The sequence below is a fragment of the Photinus pyralis genome, unplaced genomic scaffold (assembly GCF_008802855.1).
Source record: "Photinus pyralis isolate 1611_PpyrPB1 unplaced genomic scaffold, Ppyr1.3 Ppyr1.4_LG5, whole genome shotgun sequence".
In the NCBI taxonomy this organism is placed as follows: Eukaryota; Metazoa; Arthropoda; class Insecta; order Coleoptera; family Lampyridae; genus Photinus; species Photinus pyralis.
The window spans coordinates 38,906,540-38,929,738 of NW_022170596.1; the positions used below are offsets into that span (position 1 = coordinate 38,906,540).

Sequence of the window (23,199 nt, forward strand, 5' to 3'; positions counted from 1 at the left end):
TGAGAGTGCCCCACCCTTGAACATACCTGCTCGCCATTGACTCTTACACGGTATGACTCTCGGCCCTAATTACTAGGTGTGGTGGCGGTAAGTACGAGAGGGTCTCCGTAGCTGCCGTAGGGGTCGTTATTATTGCCCCCCTAAGGCAAGCCCTGTGCTGCACCTTGCTAAATATCTGCATGTTCCTCTGGGCGAAGGTCTTATGCCACCACACCGATGACGCAAACGTAATGACGGGTTTAATCATTTTAGTGTATATTCAGTGGAGATAGACTCCACTTGCTCCCGAACGCTTGCCTACAGGTTTGCAGGGATCTTGTGACTTTCTTGGCTATGTTTTCCAGATGTTATTTCAAGCCCCTGGGTCTAACGCGATGCACAAGAATTATCCTTCTCTAACTACCCATAGCTTGGTGCCTCAAATGATACTGTCTCCTCAAATCTGCCACGTACTACGATCACTATCTCATCGGGATAGGCAACTGTGGTAAGAAAGTTTACAGTGCCGTCGAAAAAAACGGAAATGTAACTTTTGATCCACATTTCGCCGATGTATAGGGTGAACAAGAAATGAAGTTGTAGCAAAATTTAATGCCCAAGAATCCAAGTAAAGTCTGCCCTTTTCTGGCAAGGATAATAAAGTAACCATGCAAACAAAGTAAGAGCGGTCTAAAAATTATATCTATTAACTGGCGAACCTTGATATTATAATTTAGGCCAATATAGGGACCGACCCCTCAACAACCTATTTATTCATTGTGGTATAATTTCAACGATTTCTTTTATATTGAAACTAACTGCCTAATAATTCCCAGTTTTTTATTGAGTAAACATTCGAAACATGATCCTGTTAGGGGCTATAGTGCTTCTTCCATTTCTCTTCGTGTTAACATTGTGGTTCTATTACTATTTCAATTCAGAAAAGCATCTTAAAAACGTTCCAGGGCCGACTGCGTTGCCAATCATCGGAAATATTCATCAAATAGGCGCAACCGAAGGTAATCTCGTCTAAATAAATCTCTACATCTCAATTTCGTAAACGTGAGTTTATTATAGATGCATTGGATACTATGGCACAGTTTCAAAAGAAGTATGGGCGTATTTACAAGATACGAACTATGTTTGATGTACCCAGTATTGTCACATCCGATCCGAAGTTAATTGAGGAAATCTTAAAATCCCAACAGCTATTGCATAAGGGGATGTCCTATGATTTCATGCATAGCTGGTTAGGAACTGGATTAGTTACTAGTGCAGGTGTGTATGATTTGCAGAAACTTTTATAGTTGCAGAAGCGCCATCCCATGCGAACGGGTGCCGAGTCTAACGCGGTTCTAGCACCTCGCTATCTTCTCCCGATTTTGAACTCGTTGCGGGAAGTAAAACAGGTAGAGTTTCTTCTTAAGCTACAGACGATCAAATTGGGACACGATCCCCTTCGGCCGTTTATATGGAAGCAAAAAGATGTTTAAAGTACATCCTCCAAATGGATCACGCTCAATACAAGTTCTTCTTGCTCAGCTAATACTACAACGCTTAGAGCATTTGGCGTTCGATTTTCAACTCCGTTTACTTCTGTAGATGCCTCAGCCTCTTCGACTTTCTCGTTTTTGTAGATTGATACTCGGTTGTTACCTGGTTCTTAGGCACCCTTGACATCCTCGCATTCCTCAGTATCCTGGGCTGGATCAACTCCTTCGGTCTCGATATCTTTGTCACCCTCTTACCATTTGTTTGTCTTTATGCGCTTTGCTTTTTTTGTGAATATTTCGCTCGGTCTGATTTCTTTATCTTCTTCGATCACTTTCTGCCTCTTCTGCTTTTGGGAATATTTCAGCACTTCGTCTTCTTAGGTATCTTCAAATTGTTCTGCAGAGTCAGTGGTGTGGGAGCAAATCCAGGCAAGCGAATAATGTTCGCTCGTTATAAATAATACCTGGAAAAATCCCTCAGGCGATACAAATTCGCAAATCTTTTGAAATATCCTTTCTGTTCGCAGAATCAATGTGCTCTGATGTTCTCTCCGCTGCTAATCATCGCTACGTGTTGCTACGGGGGTTCCTTCTGGACTTGAAAATTACCATCGGTTCCGCCCGGCAAGGCAAACCGTCTTGTCCTCAGGCTGCGTAACAAATAAAAATAAATGCTCCGGCTAACTCAAATCGGTGGGCTTTTAACTCTTTCCTACTGCGTAACAACCTTAACCTGCCGCCTACCAGTCTCCTGCCTCAACTCCTACTCCTCTCTGTCCTTCCCCTCGTTCTTCGTTAAAGACATAGGCACATTGGAACCAAGTAGATAATATATTTAAATGATATGATAGATACAAACAAATTACAGGGATCTAGCAATTCTTCTCTCCTCCTTGTAAAAAAATGTAGCCTAACAGTGAAAACTAACTTAAATAAAAAATCCTACCAAATTAGACTAATTTACTCAAGGGGTGGCCATCCTCTACAGTTTGAAAATTTCAACAACAGGTCATCGGTTTTTTACTCCAGCGTGGGCTGGGACTTATTTAAATAAACACAAAAATTTATCCTACTCTTTGGTAATCGTTCATTGGACTTTAATAAACAATCAAATCAAAATTTTACTATAGCTTGATTACCAAAAAGTGGGATTTTACAGAACGTTACAAATTTAATTAGACTAACCTTTACAATATTTGTACAGCCGATCTTGTGAACTGCTCTTTCCTCTATATACAGGGTGGATGTGATGAAACCTGACACTTAGGTCTCTGTGACTTCCTAGGGGGTGGCTTGAAGTTAACACACGGAAACAAAATCCACGGTGCCTATCCTTCCTCGGAACGAAAACAAGGTTTAGTGTTTGAACGGAATCTTAGTCCAGGAAATCCTTCGCGTGGCGAGTGGGAGACGGCTAGCTGCCAAAGTTTCTACACAGCAGGTGTATTTAATTTAACACAATGACTATTCCTTTCCACCGGCTCTTAGAGTTTATTGACTTTAACTCGCCTGCTGGAGACGGTTTTTTGAGTTAGCGGCACGGCAGAACACAAATTTTTTATGGTCACGATCCGACGGTAAACCGCGATTTATTCTTGGGTGGTTCGACTACTCCTTTCCACCGGCTCTTCTTGGGGCAAATATCTCTCCAAAGCGCAGCGCTCCTTTGACAAATGACCGTGCGGCACTAGTAGGAAATTCCACCTGGGGCGGATCCCGAAATTCTGCGCCTTGAGGAATAGGGCAGCACTTTGAATTATATATCCTCGAGAAATCACAACGTATCCTAACGCGATTCACTGCATCCAAAGTAAACTGGTGTGAAGCTCAAAAGGTTCGCCTAAATATCACTTGATCGGAACCGGGGTTTTCGTCGCCGAAAATTCAACGCGAAAAGAAAATAACACTTCTAAACGGGGTGCAAAAAGCACGCAACTGGGAGCAACCGAAACAAACCGGTGGCTCAAAACGCTAAGTGTACCAAAACGATCGCTCAAGGTACGTGTTGACCCCTTGACGTACTAGACGCGAGTCTCCTTAAAACGATCCCCTTCTTCAGAATTCAAATGAAAAAAAACCACACCCAAATTACCATAACACAAAAATGGCTCCCGCTAGAAATTCTCCCATTGGTTTAGATAAAGAAGACTTAACCCCCTCTAGCTTCGTCGTCGACTTCCACGAACTGCTGATTAAGCGAATCTCACGGTTTTCTGCTGACGAAATGAAGACCACTGATCCCTTGATGACTGGGTGCTATTTCCGCTCCTATTCTCGGTCTAGACGGCGCCTCGGGTGATTACGAACGACAAAACTCGCATTACTCATGATGACGTCAATCAACTTTGCAATCTTCCCACGACGAAATTAAATTTGAACGAAATTAAATCTACCGTACCATAGTCTTGAGCGAACCGAAATGCCCAAACGTAAATGATCACAAAATTTCTAATCGGAACAAATAATGAAATATACAGGGTGACCTGCACTATCATGACAAGAAATTTCGAATTTTTTAAATTAACTTCGGCGCGAAATAAAACCACTCGTTACAGTGTACACTCGGAACATAAATAAACCTCTATTTGCAGATGAAAAATGGAAACGGCATCGAAGAATGTTAACACCCGCATTCCACTTCAGAATTCTTGAAGGGTTCATGGATTCGTTCAACAAGATGGGTAGCATATTGTTAAAACAACTGGATGGAGAGGCTGACAAACCGTCATTCAATGTGTACCCATACATTGCACGCTACACATTGGATGTAATTTGTGGTAGGTAACGTGGAACGGGTACCATTCATACAAAATGCACTTACATCCTTAGCTTCATCGATGGGAACAAACATAAACGCACAGGAAAATTCAAACTCAGAATATCTGCACAATGTTAACGAAATCTGCCGTATCATATCTGAACGGTCGCTTTCACTCGTAAAATCAATTCAGTTTCTTTATTTATTCACCAACGATTACAAGGCAGAGCGTCAGGTATTAGAAAAACTTCATCGGTTCACCAATAGCGTAATAGGAAATCGAAGAAAAGAACTGATGGAAAATAACTCAAACCAAGACAACTTCGACTCCGATTTAGGAATAAAGAAAAGGTTATCGTTCTTGGATGCAATGTTAAAATTCAAAGAAGACGGCGTAGGAATTTCGGATGAGGAAATCCGAGAAGAAGTCGATACTTTTATGTTTGCGGTGAGTTTGCGGCATAAACATTGAAGTTTTGAACGTGATGTTGCAGGGGTACGATACTACGTCCTCTGGTATTTCCAGCATTTTGTATTGCCTTTCGATCTACCCAAAAGTTCAAGTAAGCACCTAATCTTAGACCATTTAGGGTGCTTCAAAATATACCTTCCAGGAATCTGTCGTGGAAGAATTAAATTCAATACTCGACAGCGAATCATACGAGGTAAGCTACCAACAACTACAAGAAATGAAGTATCTTGAAATGGTAATCAAAGAATGCATTCGCTTGCATCCACCGGTACCACTTATTGCTCGACAGATTAGGAAAGATACGGAAATTGGTAAATACCAAATGTACCTATAAGACTATAAAACCAGTTGTAGGGGGATATTGCTTTCCAAAGGGAACAGACATTACCATCAATATCTACTCAGTTCATCGCGATCCAGCTTATTTTCCTGATCCTGAAAAATTTGATCCGGGAAGATTTACAACAGAAATTCAAGGCACCAGACCGATACACTCCTATAATATCCCCTTCAGTGCGGGTTCCAGAAATTGCATTGGTAAATTATGCCCTTCGTCACTGTTCACCTCCTAACCGAATTTCTCCTGGATTTAGGTCAAAAGTTTGCCATGTTAGAAATGAAAGCAGTCGTATCAAAAATTTTGATGAAGTTTAAAATTCTTCGTGCTATTCCAGAGCAGACTCCTGCGTTTGGAGGTGTAGTTGTGCTTAAGTCTTCCAATGGGGTTAACATAAGGCTTGAGAGGCGAACAGTGTAGTTTCAAAAATACCCAATTAAGAACTCCGAATACTTATACATTAGCTCCCAACCTTACTGCTTTTTCCTTTTCCTTTTTTTTAGTAATAGGCACTTTATACCACAAATATATAAAAATGGCAGTCGTTCTTTCTTCAATGTGCCATGTGTGGTTGCAAAAAATAAGTAACGTGCTCTATGTCGTGTCTTTGTAGATTGCCAGTCACCAATGCATACTAAGGGAGTGTGTAAACGAGTTTTTGCCCATTTTTCCCGATTATTATACTGTTCTTGGAATTGTACAATATGCATTAGCTGACACCATCAATATTGGCAACCGCTACAATTCATTGCACGGCTCTATGCATTTTCCTTTTGCTACAATTATGTGCTACTCAGACTACTCTAGTAACATAGCATGTGGTAGTGTATCAGCAAGTTAGGTATTTTAAAGAGACAATAAAGTTCCAATAAAGTATTTTAAATATTTATTTATTTTATTTTTAGTGCCTTACTATGATTTGATTGCGCTGGTGGGGAAGGGACATCATATACATTGGAATTGTTTTCCATGCGTCCATATGCGAGATTATCAATCGTATCAAAAGTTGGCATGCTTTTTACACAGTGATATTTATTAGGAAGTAGACATAGGGATTTGTGTGTATTGTTTTTCCTTCTGTCTACTTTTAAAAACTTCTGAAAGGAGCCTAATTTTATACAACCAAAATAACTTCTTAAGACAATCTGGCTGTCATATTAATGAGTTTGAATAATCGCATATAGTAATGGACTGCGCGTACCAATAAGTGCGGATCTCCAGGCGAGCGAGAGGGGAAAACTAATAGGTAAACTCAATCTCTATCGCGCTTGTGTTAGTTGCACAGCCACAGTGCTATGTCGATTGTATGCGGCCAACGCAGCACGATAGAGAAAGTTTGCCTCTTAGTTTCTCCTTTCGCTCACCTGCAGTATCCGCGCTTAGCATCGGCACGCGAGCGAGGTTGAACTTTGCATTGACATTTGAGTGGACAAACCGCTTGTACCGCAGAGAGTGCAAAGCGCCTGCTTCGCGCATACACACACACCTACGCAAAAACCTTCCCTTCACCTCCGAGGTCCGTACAGAAAAGTACTCTTCGTCTGAATCGACGCCGCCGCCGAAACAAGGGGGTAGGCAGTGCTTCCTCAGGCCCGTCGACGCTACTTCACCTTTTAAGGATGAATTTAATATTTCCATGTGGGATTTTTCTGCATCAATGTTAGCATTGAAGGAAATAGGACCGACAATGTCTTCGAGACATTCCAAGTGAATCCTTTAAATGATGTAAACCAGTCTCTCCAACATTACATTAAAATATCCTCGTTATTTGGATCACACTAACTTCGGTGATTGGTATTGTAAGTCCTGTGCAGCATCGTAATATAGGTACACTTCGCTCAAAATATCGCTGCTGTTCCTGAAAGTGTGGAAGAAGATCAACATTTGTGAATTCCACGCCGTGCTCAGCTATTGGGCTCATTATGGCGAATTTTTAATTTGCATTTGCATCTCCATCCGAACGAAATCCAACTAACTCAAGAAGTAAAACCTGCCTACCATGGACACGCAGAACATCCGCTAATTGGGTGATGGAACAACAAGCAATAAATGATGATTTTTCGAACAAAATTTCTTTCAGCGATGAGGCTCATTTTTCGCTCTGTGGATACGCAAATAAGCCAAATTGCCGTATGTAGACCTCTCAAAACGTTTACTGAGATGCCTTTGCACCCGGGAAACTGACTGTATGTTATGTATTATGGTATGGTGGTGCCACTGGTCCAAATTTTGTTGAGAATAACCAAGGACGAGCACTTATAGATAATTTGGAACGCTATGGCCGTATGTTAACCCTTTATTTTTGGAGAGAAATTGAAGATTATGATCTGGAAGGCAGGTGGTTACAGCAGGATTGAGCAGCGAGCTACACAACACTGACAGTTAGAGCTCTAGAATTACCAGAACGAGCAATTTCGAGTTTGGCCTCCAAGATTCTGCCATTTGATGCCTTTGGATTACTTTTTGTGAAGGTATACGAAAGATCGTGTTTACGCCAACAATTATCCTGAAACTCATGATCAATTGAGGGTCAACTCAATTCGATTGAAAATTACCTCAAAAGGATCGAGTCCAGTAAGAAGTTTCGTGGAAGACATTTAAATGATGTTGTGTTGCACTTTTAATGGCAAGGTCCACAAAATAAAATAAATTAAAATTCCATCATTATCTGAATATTGAATGTGTTTTTTAACGTTACTTTCCCAAGCACAAAATGGATAATCCATTAGATAATCCTATAAATTGAAAATGTTTGCAGCACAACTGAACTTGCGTTATAGGTGTTTTTATTTAATGGTTATAGTAATTACATACCAGCTTGAGTACAAACTTGTCCATTCCGTGTCTAGTAACGCCCTTTAGATTTTTCCTTAACTCTTATTTTTAAATAGGCATGTCGTTGTTTATTGTTAGTAAAAACTTACGGAACGTTCATTTTACAACAATGATCGCAAAACCGCGTTCTATTTTATCACGGCAGTGTCTTTTCAAAGTATAATACCGCCAATCTATACTCCAAAAAAAACAATGGAATTAATTCTCAGTCTTTTTGAAAATCCCAGTATTAGTAGTCACATAATGAGCAATAATTAAAAGATCATCCGTGCGTGACAGTATGAATTTTTTTACGTACTTATTACATTATACACCACATCATGTGTTTATTGTTTGCATTTGGTCCGTTTAGTATTCAAAGGTCAAAGGTTCTGTACTTTAACTCAGTAGGTTCACAGATTTGATGCGAAATGGCCGTTGCGGAGATATTGCTGGGTGCTTTAGTTCTACTAGTAGTAATATGGATAATTTCGTTTACCTCGGCAGAGAATCCCATTAAACGCATTCCAGGCCCGGCACCTTTACCTATAATAGGCAACGCACATCAAATGAAAACAGGTAAGCCAAAAGTATGATTTTAGCAATTAACTGATGAGTGAAGAATTGTTCAGATGTGCTGGATCTGTTGCTCAAATTCAAGGTTAAATATGGGAGTATTTTTAAAATGCGTATAATGCTTTTCGAGCCCAGCATATTTACAACTGGATTGAAGTTTGTTGAAGAAGTTTCAAAATCTTATGACTTTTTGGATAAGGCGAACTCGTATCGGTTTTCTCACAACTGGCTTGGGACGAGTGTTCTCACAGCTGCTGGTATGTATAAATCATAGGGTCTACTAATCATTGCATTTTCTGTTAAACTACAAGGAGAGAAATGGAAGATCCGCCGAAAAATTCTAAATCCTGCATTTGGCGTCACAGTTCTAGAAGCATCTGTGGAATCATTCAATACATTTGGAGATATACTCCTGCGTAAGCTGCAGAGTGAAGTGAAAAATCAATCTATTGACATTTACCAACATTTAAATCTGTACAGCTTGGACGTGATTTGCGGTAGGTGAACTTGTGCCTTATTAGATACCAAAATTGAATTGATTTCAGCCTCAGCTATGGGAACAAACGTAAACGCACAAGAAGAATTAAACTCTGAATACGTGCACTACGTCCGTGAGATGTGTCGGATACTGTACCACCGTGCTTTTCTTATACACAAGACGTGGAACCTTACATATTCCCTTACGAGTGATTTTCACCTCGAACGAAAAGCTTTAAGCTATCTTCACGGTTTCACCAAGAACGTAATATCGTCACGAAAACAAGAACTAGCGCGAAATGTCGATGTAGGTTACAGTGAGGGAATTAAAACTAAATTAACCCTACTAGATACATTGCTGAAGCACAAAGAAAGTGATGACACATTTACCGATGAAGATATTCGCGAAGAAGTCGATACATTTATGTTTGCGGTATTGTTTAGCATGGTACCCTAACGCCTTTTTAACAAGACATTTTAGGGTCACGACACGGTGGGCTCCGCTGTTAGTTTCACGTTATTCTGCCTTGCAACAAATCCGCTAGTTCAGGTAAGCCTTTGAAGTGCACTTCAAATTTGAGTACCCAGAAACGAGTAGGAGAAAGCAGTACAAGAGCTAGGTTCAATACTTCTAAATCACAATGCACCAACTTATAAGAACCTACAAGAAATGAAGTACCTAGAAATGGTTATTAAGGAAACTCTACGATTATATCCACCTGTACCACTTTTCGGCCGAAGGATCGCTGCTGATACTGAAATTGGTAAATGTTAATGAGTGACTATTTGATCACGCAGTGATTATTTTTACATAGACGGATACTTATTCCCCAAAGGAGCAGATTTTAATGTTTTTGTGTATGGAATACATCGAGATCCGTCGCTCTATCCAGATCCTGAGAAGTTTGATCCCGAAAGATTTTCCTTAGAGAATCTATGCAAACGACCTCCTTATGCGTACATTCCATTTTCTGCAGGTCCAAGAAATTGCATCGGTATGTCTTTGGAAAGACAACTGGTAGTGCGTCTATTGTTCAATGATTGCATTTCAGGACAAAAATACGCCATGTTGGAAATCAAAGCCGTCGTTTCCAAAATATTGATGAAGTTTGAACTCTTGCCAGCAATTCCAGAACATACCTTACAACTGACAGGGTTCATTGTATTGAAGTCTAAAAATGGAATACGGCTCAGGTTAAAAGATCGCAGTTTTTGATCCAGTATAAATCCACTAACTTTTGCCAGAATATACAGGGGTTGTCAGTATTTGTATTAAATATTTAAAGAACGAGATAGTTGTCCCTCTACAGAATTTCGGCAACACAGTTTTGAAGTTGATCTTTGCTAGTAGGCCGTTTCTGGTAGTTACACTTGAGTATACCAGCGTGCATTGCAGTCTCTGGGTTTCATTGGAAGATCTTCCATAGTGTTTCGAATTGACCGGTAGCGTAATACGCCGTTAAAATACCACAAATACCTACATTAGTACATTATATGTGCTTATTGGCTTGTTGGGGGGAAAAGTGTTTTGAATATGTACGTCTATGACAAGGTTTCTTGCTTTGATACTCTATTTCGTAATGGGTATTGACTTTCTGTTTTAACTTGGTTTCATTCGTTAATGTAACACCTCTTTGTTTTGCGTTTTTTGTAACGCAACGAAGTTGAGGTAACGCTTATGTGCTCAATTTTCTGTCGTCTGTCTGTCTGTTCCGTCGAGATTTCGAGCCTTGGGCCACCTAGACACGGGTTGTCGCTAATTGGTAGCTGCTATTGTCTATATTTGCCCGTTTCCCATCATTTACAGATGTGTTGTAGGCAACAACACCCGCGAGTGGGGTTTGAACCATTTTTCTCAATTTCTTCCAAAATATTGACTGAGTTCGCTTATATTCGAGTGGCACAACCTTTATTTAGAGAGTAATCTCTAATTTGTTGGACAGAATATTGGTTATACCATAGAGGAAATTGTATTTACTCTATGGTTATACCCATCGATTTCGAAAAGTTTTTTGAAAATTTGTACCCCACTCCCAGGTACTTTTTTTAAATTATGCGAACTAGCAATCATTCATTTTATACAGGGTGTCAATTTTAAAACTTGCAGTCGGCCATATTTTCCCAACCAAAGAAGATATTGAAAATCTCAGAAAACTGTTTCGGTGGTATCGAGGGGAAACCAGAATGACGTTATGAGTGACAACCCTCCACCCCCCTTAACGGTTAATTCTCCTTTCGGGCAATTGTTCTTCGGGCAATTGTCCATTCGATCAATTGTGTTTCGGGAAATTGTCCACTCGGGCAATTGTCCATTCGGGCAACTGTTTTCGGAGAATTGTTTTTCGGGTAATTGTTTTCGGGCAATTGTGCGGGATAGCTGGAAATTTACCTTATACTGAGACCATATTCCTTTTGTCAGCTTTCAATGACATGTGTGTACACCGTGGTCCGTGGGAGTGCCCCCTACTAATTATAGTTGTCTATTTTGAAACACGGTAAGAATCCTAAGGACGCGAGAAAATATATTTTACCCAAAATCGTCCTGAAACCTTCATTTTCATCCCTACTTTCTGCCAGGAAATTTTGGTTTCAATGACAGAGGCAGAGCAAACTACGTTTCCTGCCGCTTGTCATTTTACAGGTCGCACCTGTCACTTTACCGGCTGCATCGGTCTATAATTACTCCTGTCATCACTGACAGATTGACATTAATCAAAAGTTCTATATAAAAATTGAAATTTTATATTAAAATACGATTTCGGGTCAAATTTAATACAAAATTTTTCAGTAAATGACATTACTTGGCTCGGAATTTAAAGTACTCGGCCCCAAAGGAATTTGAATCTGTTACTATATCTTCACTACAGGGTGGATTTTGTTATTTGTTAGGGAAGCGTTGTAGATTAATACAGGGTGTTAATGCAAGTTGGGGCAGATTGTAGTTTTCATTGCGTTGTCAGTTAAAGTGGAACTTCCCATAGGTGTGGGTGGCTTTCATTTGGGGTGAACATACAAGGTGTTTAGATAATGTAGGGTATCTGGGAGATTTTTTGTACGTAGTTAGAGTGCTGTGGAACTTCTCACGTGTATTTTATATTTTAACAATTCGCAGGAAGGTGATTTCAAAGTTCAATAATTAAGGTATTTGTTATCGGCTTGTATAATATGGGTCGATGGTTTCGTTTGTTTTATATGGGGGCGTAGTATATTTGTTGAATTTGTTTACAGTAGTATTTTTCCTCCATATTATTTTGCATAAATTCAAATGCGATTATTTTTCAGGGTTCCTAAGATTTTTATGTTGTTTGAATACTGTTATGTTACGGTATCGAAACCTTACTTTGCACGCCGTGATTCGCCTCCCGGTGCTGATATTCACACAAATCCCGGATATTTTGAGTCGTCAATTCGTCATACAATAAAGTCATAAGCAACCGGTATTGTACATGGATCCCGGCTAATGGCATGCGCTGTAAGCTGAATTTTGCATGTGTGACCGGTAAATTCCGGAAAATGTCGAATATTAAAAGATTTATCCAATATTAAACAACGAATGGGACAAAAATCTTAAAATTTAGATTATTGCCTTTAAATTATACGGTATGACTCCATTTTGCAGTACCCTTTAAAGAAAGTATTGTGCACCATCAAAGGATCAATAGTAGGTACAATTGTAATTACAAAGGAAGTCAGTGTCGTATAAATCGAGTTTTAAGTTAGAGAAGTTAAGTTTCGAAGCAATATAACCTGGTGCTTGTGTTTGTGCGCAATTGTGACCGATGATAAAGATTATTTAACTTAAAGTAACTAACCCTTTATTTAAATTTAATTTTAAAGTTTCACAGGATCGTGGTGGTGAGTTCGATAGCAATTTCTCCAAAAGTGTCATATGTGTTAACACCGTAGCAGCTTCATGGGGTATGGGGAGGTATGGAATCCCCCCTCCCGCTGCCCACCTAACAGAGTGTACTGTAGACAAAGTAGGTACTACTACTACCTCCAACAGAGTGTGCCCTCAGCAAAGTAGGTAATCGCTTCTTCGTGCTGGTAGATACCTACAATGGGTCAGTATTGGTGGACAATTTTACAATACGGTTAGGAGATCCTACATGTTTTGATTAAATGGACCGGATTAGTATAGAGAGTAACCTGCACGCCAAGCTGGAAACGATTGTAGGAATAGTTTTGTCTCTATAGTAAAATCTACCGGTTTGGATAAACTGTAATTTTAGTTACAGTGACTCAATAGAGACAGTGCGACCATACATTAGTAGCCTTATCTTCTATTACTGGTTTGGTGATCCGCCACGTTTTAACCAAATACACTGGATTGGGACAAATTATGCTCCAAATAGTATACTGTAACTACAGCAAAATGTATCGATTTGGGTAAACCAATCAGCTCAATGATAAATTTGAAAAAAAACTTATACAATTCCTGTAATGTTCATAGAGGCATTTCTATCTCTTTCTTTGAGGAACTTATGACGTAATTACGTTTTGTACGAGGTTTTATACTCTTTTCTCAAAAAATCAAAATAAAATAGAACAAAAAAACAACTGAACTTTAAATTTTGTTGTCAAAGTAAGCATCACTGATTTCAATTAACGACCAATTTTATAAATAGTAGAAACTCCTCCACGCGTGATGTTCTAGTAGCTAAGGAGCTCTGCTTTGAAATAGAACAGAAGAAGCTTGGGTCGTATTCACGCAACTTTAAATTTTTGTTTAGCCCGTATTTTTGGTCTGAGATGCCATATGCCGTATGCGGTAAACCGTCTTCTTTAGAGAAAAGTCCCACTGAAGTGCGAAGGAATTTTTACGAGAGAGTAAATTTCTTCTTGGAGGTCGCGTTTTCCTAACGCGCAGGCCTTTGGATCAAAATCTTCGTGTTAAAAAAAAGATATTTGCGAAATAGGGATTTTGCGAGTTAAATCAATGAAGCACATATAATAGTTATTTATAACTTTTATTTATTTTACTTTACAAACATTAATCACATACACAAACAACAGATGCATCAATGATGATGCGTCTGTTATTTCCAGCTCTAATCCAATATTTCTGGGATGCATCTCAACCTTTAGCGTTTATTAAAAGCCAATCTCTTGTACTGCTCTTACTAAGGGTTCTATGAAACCCTCATGGACATTCTGTATTCACAAGGATCTGTCTATCTGATTTGTGACCACTTTTCACTGTGCCTCTCTATATATGAGAATTATGAGCTCAGTTTGAATAAAAGCAAAAGATTGAGACGAACTATACCAACAAACTAGTTTGTCTTAAATTTATTTTCCTAGAATGGAAATATTTACAAGACAATTACCTCACCGCCATTTATCAACCAGGTAACGTTTATTTACAATAAGACGGGATCAATAGAGACCAGATTTTTGAAAAGATAGGTCCATCAACACGATTTGGAAAATACAGTAGGTCTCAAATGGTATATTTCCAAGTTGAAAAACAGCGCACCACGCTCCTTTTCAAAAAACGAAAAGAAGCACCACACTCATTAGTTCAGTGCACTAATATATTTACGGAATATTCACCCTGAGATGATCCTAAAATTGTATAAGCAACGCACCGGCGCCATCATAGCTGATATGCGGGATTAACGTGATAATCGCCGTTTTCACTACCGCCGGCACTTGTTCTGATGCCTGTAGGAAATCTAGTACTGATCGACCCAACTGACCGTAGGTCACCACCTCTGTGGGAATCTCGAAGGTGTTCATCGTTGCGGGATACTTGGAGACAAACCGCAAAAGCAATTTCAATCCATCTCGATATTCCAAAGGCAATTCGGTGAAAATACCATTGAGGACTTTTCTCAAACTGAATTTTTTGTGTAGAACTCTATGTGCTTCCAGCTCAACATCATCGAATAACTCTTCATAGTCGTAGTAATATTTAAAAGCTGCCCTTATGTTGAGTTCTAATTCGAGATCTTCCGCCAACGTCCTTAAGACTTGTTTGTACAGCAGAGCTAAGTTAGTAGAGTCAATTTCACCTAAATTTCTAAGATAATAGTGAATATCGGTTCCTTGAAGGAATGACAGTACGGTTGCATAGTACGAGTCCTCCTCTTCATTTATGGGTTGCGGGAGGAATTTGGTAAGAATCGAATAGTCGAATAATTTTCGGCTTTCCCCCGTGCTTTCCATGTAGGTTAGGTAGGTGTAAGCGATTCGCTTGATTGAGATTTCCACGCTTGTTTCCACGATGTGCTTCAATACGATTCTCAGCACCTCTGTGCTACTTCCATGTTCGGAGGTCGAAATCTGTTGCAGGTACTGCTTCATCTCGCTGCTCGACATATAGGATTTCAATGTTTCTAAATTGGAAATTTCTTGCTGTGATTCGGGAACAGGAAGTAAACTAACCAGTTGCGTGGCGTCCACTGCAGAGCGTAAGACGTCAACTACTTGTGTACTACTTGCTGTATTTACGGCAACGTTCTCAACTTTCGCGACTTCGACCATTTGCGCCCTTCCGCAATAATCACTTTGCAAAATCTCTAACCGCTTGTGGACATCACATGATTGATCACAAGTAGCCACGTACTGCGGAAGCTCAGACAGCTTGTCACAAATATCACTGCTGTGCGAGTCAAACCGGTGTTTATTAAAAACTGCATACAGAATTAGATTCCCTATGCCAAATCCCAACGGGCACGATGATGGAATAGTGTCTTTTAGGGTAAGCAGCGCGGCAATCATTCGATCGAATGCACTTTCTTCGTTAAACCGCTGTGTATATGTCATCACAATTGAGACGTCTATTTCGTCTGCAAGCACGAGATCTATCAGTCTCTCTTTGGCGTCGTTAATATCCTGGGGAAGCCCAAAACGCTCCAGAATACTCAATAGCTCCAAAAATGTGTGTTTTGCAACTGATGCCTGGTCGAAGTAGTGCCATGAGGTGTTGTTTGAAAATTGACTCCATACGTTTTGCTGAGAATTAAATTCATTTTCCATAGAGACCTGAAACAAATATACCTATTAGTAGTGTACACTTCTACCCGTAGAAGACGCATTTTTTGGTACTCAAATTTGAACTTTCTGTAGATACGTACATATGTCAAATTTGGTATATTATATCTTTGTTGTTTAGAAAAAGCGCAACTAAAAAACTAACGCAGGGAGATTCCATTACTTTTAAATAAGAATCACTGTCTTTCCCAAATTTATTTTAAATTCTTATTTATACTACATCCCAAATATAAGAATATGGATCACCCACTTCATCCATTACTTTTATCACTGACTTAAATTGCAATTAATAGTGGAAACTAGGTTGCGCGTGTAGATTGTTGCAAATACAATGTAACGGGCTACGTTTTTTAAATTTAAAGTAATTGCTTTTGACTCCTGGTTTGGAAGAAAATTTGTGTATATGTGTTACATTCATATTACTATTGCACAATACTACGAAATTAAGCAAAGTACATATCGCGAATAAATTTTATGATTGCTAAATAAAATGTACCAGTGTTAAGAACTGAATTTCACCATAATTTGTAAACTTTCCATTTGGTAATGGTCGCCTAAACAAGTGCAGCGTATTATTTCCTATTGCTTGTGGTTTGTTACAAATAAAGCATTTGAGAAAATTCAAAACATGAGTTGAGCAGTTTGACATCGAACCAAAGCGTTGTTGGGAAGTGTCAGCTGCATTCCAAATCGATGAGATGCCCAATGTGGGCGGGTGCCAATACGATAACGCAGCCTTGGCGCACACAAAAATATAGGCCAAAAATTAAAAAAAAATTAAAAAATTAATTAAAGTACTGCTTTATAGTCTTTATTTCGTATGTCTTAATGAGCGCTTTATTTAATAATTTCGAATTGTTTGTTAGAATTCATCGTTACATTGTTTACTGACATATGTTTAATTATCTGGCCAGCAGAGATATTAGTTAGGCACTATCATAAACAATACCAATTTGGAAAAAAAATTCTAAAAAGGGGATAAATACTGTTAACCTTTTGCCATAGTGAACTGCATTATGCGTAAAGATACAAAAATTCTTTACCTAAAGATTCGTGACACTCTCATCAGGGCACCTATTTATAGAATAGTGTACAGAAATAATACGTATACTACAGAATTAAGGTAAGCAGACTATTTTTTTAAATAATTTTATAAATGGGCCTACATGTTGCTTATGGTTTGACACGTTTAGCAATTGTTGAACTTAGTGTTGGGTTTTGAACAATAACCTGGGATAAAGTCAAGCATTTTGTTTTTTTGATTTTTTTTGCTTGAATGAATATATCACATTCCCGTGGAAACTGCAAGGTCTGCAAGAACCTCTTGTTTGCGTTGGTTTTATCTTGGCCAGCAACCGAACTGATAGAATTCGGGCCCTGACGTTTTCGGTGTTTCTCCTCCACGAACTAACAAATTATGCGTATAAAAAGTGGGGAAAGGAAGAAGCTCAAGGGCAAGGGGCTTGTGTCAGCAGATAGTAAGAATTTCAAATTAAAAAATATGTACCTACAACCGACAAATATATCATGGGATACCTAAATCTATCAATAAATTGTAGGGCGCTTTTCAAGTTAGATGAGATTATTGGAGATTTATCTGCTTATCACTGTATACGCTGTAAATAAAGTGTATCACTAAACTAAATTTGAGTGAGGGACTTCTATACGTGAGTTAGGTACATCCTACCTTTCACTAGAGGCCGATCCTTTAGAGAAGTCTTTATCATAATGTTTTTTTAGCTAGCTCTAAAAGAGGTACCTACGTGAAACCTGGAGACAGTGTATAATTGTTTCAGAAAGCGGTGCTATTTTGTTGTTAAGTTTACCCTGAGGTCTACTGTAAATGTGTCATTTTTTGTGTTTTAGATTTCAAATTTTTGAAACTTAGATTGTCAGTGCCTCAATTATTTAAAGCACTACAGCCACAGTCAACTATTTATTTTTAACTTTCCCACGTAAAGGAATAAAGTGCAATGGACTTGGAGGTTTCTGAGCAGGCGGTGCCCAAATTCTTACGAAACCATTCATTATTAGGTATATCTGCTGAATTAAATATACAATGTGTTTTGTGATACTATTTTAATTGTTCTTCACGGCATAGTTTCCGCACGATTACTTATAATTTCTACTTTATTTGATTACACTTAATTATTTGTAGGTGCCAGTAACTAGGCGCAGGATAAGTTAGACGAACGTGCCATCTGATGCTGCATTCGTTGTATTGCGTAACTTCTTGATTTTTCCGGAAAGTTGTAAATTTTTGCAAACAGTTCGTATGAAAATGTGTTTTTCGGCACATTGTTCAGAAAAATACGAAGAAAAATGTTGTACAATACTGGTTCAATCATATTCGTTTAATTTCGTGGAGTGGAAAATTAACTGTGACAAGAAATTGTTTGGGGCAATTGATTTTGACCCTCGCCTCCTCCGATTGCCACTCCTGGGTATCTCCGGAGAATTTCTAGAGTAGATTTGGACCCCGAAAACCCACGAGTAACGTTTTCTAAACGATTTTTGGGGCTTTTCATACATGTTTATAAATATTAGATATTCAATAATAAAAAAATGTTTGCACCCATTATGCAATTTAAAAAAAAAGGCTTAACCAGTATGGTACCTAATTTTTCTGCTGTTTGCAAAAATGTACAACTTTTTTTCCTTATTTCCCTCGTCTATAGTCATGCAATTTTGATGTACGCAGATTTTCTCAGTAGTTTTTGCGCCTCCATGGTTTACGTATTTATTTTCGTTCCTGTAGTTTCTGCAAATCAACCTATAGTCGTATTTGAGCCCTATCCTTTAAGGATAGGTGTGGAGTATTAAGACGATTGGAACGTCGAGAACAAAAATTGTACTCATTTCTTCATCTGATCAGGTGTGGAAATGTCAATGTTGGTCACAAATGAAAAGAAGACGTAAAATTTGCCGAAAGCTGTTCTGCTTTCTATATATTTCTCAACAGCGAGTTTATCTAGCGTCCATCCAAAGAAATTTACACATTTGGATTTTTAATGAACTTATAGAGATGTAATGCATGTATTCAATAATTCTATGGACACTGGAAATAATTTTCAGACAGCTTCCATTATATAATTTTCCTACGGTCCTATCAATATTGGGCCGCCTTTTAAAATCGCCATATTACACGCTTCCTATGAATACTGACTTAATTGATGGAAATTACCAGCAGAAGGTGAGCGAAGCATTGCAAAATATTAAAAGCGGCAGAAACCATAAAGCCCACACTAAACATCAAAATTTACAACCATAACAATAACACGCAATTATCTCTTGTTTTAATACCTAAAAACAATTACTCGATGTCTTATTAACTCATTACGAAACCTCCACCGTTTAATGCAAACACTGTTAATTAATTAGCAAAAGCGATTAAAACCTATACCCTGTCCCACTTCCATTCTCATCCTAAAAAATTTTTTATACTAATTTCACAAGGTAATAGTTTAATTACAATCTTTCCGATACAGCTCTACAATTGTAGCGTTTAAAAACGTAATTACTAAGTTCATTATTTAATAATTGAAACAGCGGCATCGAATTTAATCGAATTTTGATTAAATTTTCGTTTACCCACGAGAATAAGTGATCCGTTTTTCCGAATTTGGACCTTAGGTGGCATAAAGGATAACAACAAGTTGTTATAAATTCTCAAATAGCAATAAATCTTAAAAGAAACGCTGTCGTTTAATAATTTCTTAAATGACATTGTCGAGAAATTTAATTGATAGGTTATATTGCACGCCATGTAATTGTTAATAAAACTTGGCGTGAATCTAATTCATACCTTAACATTCCTGAGTGGGCGATACCTACACGACCTTTATTTACGTCCTTGAAAACCGAATTTTTGTCAACAATAAACAAACAAATTGTAATATTTCCGGAATAATTTTGTTGTTTTGTTAAACGGTAAAAATTACTTTTGGGAACCAAATAATCTACTAGAATGAACCGAATATTGAACTAAAAATTTACATATTGAATTTTGAAGGGTTCAGTATATACCACCCTTAGTTTTCAAATTTAAGAAAAGTATTAATTGTTGCTTAAATAGGTACTTACTTTGATATGTGTCCCCACGAAAAAGATGAGTGCGAGGGAGTAACCGAAAGGGACACTAGAGAACACCATTACAGTTTGAGTAGCTACTGATTAAGTCACATTTAACGTTGTATCACTATATATAACAGTAATTGGTTTATCAGATGGAACGCCCACAAATCAATTTTAAGAAATATCGTGTGCACCTTCAAATTTATTTCTTTATACGAGGGAATTTCATTAAGTCGCGAAACGTAACGAGCACCGACTAAAGTCTGTTGTCAGTTTAATAACATCCGGAAGAATATTTATAAATCTTTATAACATCACTAGAAAGTAAAACGGGTTTTGTTCTGAAATATAGATCTGGCCCTTCGAGCCAGATGAAATGTATCTCTAGGTTTGTATCACATGCGAATAAGAAGAAAACTGTATATGGTCAATCTTAACACATCTACCGTTTGTTTTTGTTTTATTTGCTATGTCGAATTATTTTAGTTATAATATTTATTATTATTAAATTCCCACTCGTATAATCTAAGTATTACATCAATTTGTATGTTATCTATGTTATGGAATAATTTGAGCTGTTGAAATAATATTATTCGACAGGGGGCGGCATGGTGAAATTCTTTATAAACGTTAAATTGAAATTTATGAATCAAAGTAAATCGACAAAACAGTGTGCCAATTATTTGTACGTGCTGAGCGAATTTTTTTTGCAAAATTGACGAGGGAGTAGGTTGTCTTTTTCTAATGAATATGTATTAAATTATTTTATTGCCTTCAGATTATTGCGTATATTATATTTTTAATTAAATTATTAGTACATTTTTGCGGTTAATTATTTATTCATTATAACTATCAAGGTATTTACGATTTATTAGTCTATCAACCCTAAAAGTGCAAATTGCAAAATTAATTGTAAATTCCTCAAAGGTTCTTGGTTACTCTTTCTTCTCCTACTTTTGCTTTATTACTGCTAGAAACGGAGTGGGTGGGGGAATGGCAACTCATGGCTATGTAGATGGTACCATTATTGAAACTGAAAAATAGCACGAACTACCCTAAATACCCTTGTGATATACAATGACTAGGTACTAAGCGGTACAAAATAGAAATAAATAAGTAAATAAGCAAATTTGCACGTATGTATAGGTTTGTCTTTTCCTTTAGCATGTCATATCTACCAAATTACAAGTACTGTACACGAAGATATATAAAAAAAGGAATCATATATGAGGGTGTTTTTTTGGTAGTTTTAGTTAAACGTTTCTGGGAAAGTGAAATAGGTAGGTTTTTGAAAATTTGTACTTGGAAGTTACTCTTAGAACCGAATCGATGTAAAATATTTTCAAAATTGACGCACTTCAGGAAGTACCGGAAGTAGCTTGTAACTTCGTTATTTTCAATAGTACCTAATCCCTATTTTTTATTGCATTTTTGAATTCTACGTTCCGTTCCTTTGATACTCACATGTTGATATCTAACAACTGATTAATTTTAAGTTATTTTGACTTTAATAAAAAAATGGCGGATGCAGACGGTACCTTGATAATTCATTACTTGAAAACAGTTGTAGTTATGGTAACCCATTTTCACCATTGCATAAGGCTTTCTTTTAGTGTACTTAAAAAAAAGTTAAGTTGCGTATGACCGCACCTATGGAGATCCAAATTTAAGAAACTTCAAAGACTAAAAACCCATTTTTTTCTCCTTTACACAAAAAAATAAAAGGTGTTGCAAAATCTAAATTTAATGAAAGTAAGCAAAAGGAAAACCCAGCGGTAATCTGCAAATCAAAATTTGTAAACGGTGACGGCGGCGATAGTCGGAGAAAGACGGCAGGAAACGGCGGAACGGAAGTACTTCGGGCGCCACCAAAAGGTTTCAGTTTCTCTTCCTTCTGAAAAAGATGCGGTCGACGATGATAAGCTCCAGATAACTAGAATGGGGATCAGTGGTCCTAGGAATTATAAAGGACAAGCGCTGGCCGGATACATGATAACTTAAAGCGCACATCAATTTCCCTAAGCGGGAACAGTAAACAATCGGACTCGGTAGCGGTTTCTACGGGAAAGCGAGACAATGTTCCCCCTTATAATTGCGGAAACGGAAAGTATCAAAAAGTTTACTATGCAATTAACGGAGCGGTAGCAATTACTGTGCATGAAAAAGCAAAAGGTGTAGATACGGTGCGGTAAACTTAATGTAAAAGCAAAAATTAAACGGTCTGAATGCAAAATAACTTTACGGAATAGCTCAAAATTTAATGGACTTACAACAAGAAAAATGGCAAAACATTCCTTTTCGTCTTAAACTTACGGGACTGGTGTCAAAATTCAAGTTTTTTAATATCCCAGCTCAATCGGACGGGTTTGTGCAACTCATTTAGTTAATCGTTAATTATACTTCTCCAAATAGTCAGAATGAGATTCCCAAATTCGACAGTCCAATAGTGTCCTTTTCCTTGATTTTCGTATACCATTAGAAAACTAAAATCAATTAATGGGTAATTAATGGACTTCAAACTGAATAAGATTGATTCTCTCTTTTCTTCACTGGCAAAAAAGGCGGATTGCAACGTTCGTTACGGCAGCGGCGGTTGAAACACAACTCTATAAATTAGATCAATTAACTTTGCCTTCTACCTTCAACTCCTAAATCAGCGACAATCTTAGTAACGAAGCGCCCAGCTTAACGCTTCTCGATAACTCTACAGTAGGGATCACTTTCCAGGTGAAAAACAGGTTTTCGTTACAGCTCTGGCGACTTAAAATTCCAACATTCGATTGACTAATGTATTGATACCCGTTGTTGCCTGGAATTTCGGATCAATGGCAAAAGGTCTGCCGTAACTAAATAAGCTGCACGGTCTTCTAGTTTTAATGCTTGTTTCGCTTAGCATTGGGAAACTAAAATCGGTTAATAACTAATGTAGACTGAAATCGTACAATATGCATTATCCCTCATCTTCGAAATGTCGAGATATGTCGGATGCTGCCAGAATAATTAGAAGACTCATTAGATGCGGCATCCCGGTTTCCTTATCGGTGGCTAAAACGATTCCGCAATTTAAGACAATTGCCTTTACCTTCTATTTTCAACTCATAGAAAAAAATAGGCCCGGAAATTACAGTTTCTGATAAAGAAACCCTTTTAAGTTCTTCCATGTACCGGGTGTTCACTAAAGCTGGTCGCTTTCATTCATGTACCGTCCATTAAATGGAGC

At 38.0% G+C, this 23,199-nt stretch overlaps 2 protein-coding genes across 2 annotated transcripts; one reads left to right on the plus strand and one right to left on the minus strand.

Annotated features, from left to right (window-relative positions):
• Nucleotides 1-772: 772 nt before the first annotated feature.
• On the plus strand, nucleotides 773-10,197 carry LOC116170737 (cytochrome P450 4c3-like). The gene is made up of 16 exons (XM_031487243.1): nucleotides 773-998; nucleotides 1,057-1,257; nucleotides 4,064-4,249; nucleotides 4,302-4,678; nucleotides 4,725-4,793; nucleotides 4,845-5,013; nucleotides 5,057-5,239; nucleotides 5,296-5,455; nucleotides 8,278-8,432; nucleotides 8,486-8,686; nucleotides 8,741-8,926; nucleotides 8,975-9,339; nucleotides 9,388-9,456; nucleotides 9,505-9,670; nucleotides 9,722-9,901; nucleotides 9,959-10,197. The coding sequence occupies exons 1-16, from the start codon at nucleotides 842-844 to the stop codon at nucleotides 10,120-10,122; spliced, it is 2,988 nt and encodes a 995-aa protein (XP_031343103.1). The 5' UTR covers nucleotides 773-841; the 3' UTR covers nucleotides 10,123-10,197.
• A 3,660-nt stretch (nucleotides 10,198-13,857) lies between these two features.
• Nucleotides 13,858-20,092, minus strand: LOC116171838. Its single transcript, XM_031488844.1, has 2 exons — nucleotides 19,989-20,092; nucleotides 13,858-15,896 (listed from the first exon to the last, which is right to left on the minus strand). Exons 1-2 carry the CDS (start codon nucleotides 20,055-20,057, stop codon nucleotides 14,475-14,477), a joined length of 1,491 nt encoding a protein of 496 aa, XP_031344704.1. The 5' UTR covers nucleotides 20,058-20,092; the 3' UTR covers nucleotides 13,858-14,474.
• Between the last annotated feature and the right edge of the window lie 3,107 nt (nucleotides 20,093-23,199).

Coding starts and splice junctions, on each gene's coding strand:
- LOC116170737 (XM_031487243.1), top strand. CDS start 842: ATGATCCTGTTAGGGGCTATAGTGCTTCTTCCATTTCTCTTCGTGTTA. Junction 9,671..9,721: donor CGCTGCTGATACTGAAATTG/GTAAATGTTAAT, acceptor ATTTTTACATAG/ACGGATACTTATTCCCCAAA. Junction 9,902..9,958: donor AGGTCCAAGAAATTGCATCG/GTATGTCTTTGG, acceptor ATTGCATTTCAG/GACAAAAATACGCCATGTTG.
- LOC116171838 (XM_031488844.1), bottom strand. CDS start 20,057: ATGGTGTTCTCTAGTGTCCCTTTCGGTTACTCCCTCGCACTCATCTTT. Junction 15,897..19,988: donor TCGTGGGGACACATATCAAA/GTAAGTACCTAT, acceptor TATTTGTTTCAG/GTCTCTATGGAAAATGAATT.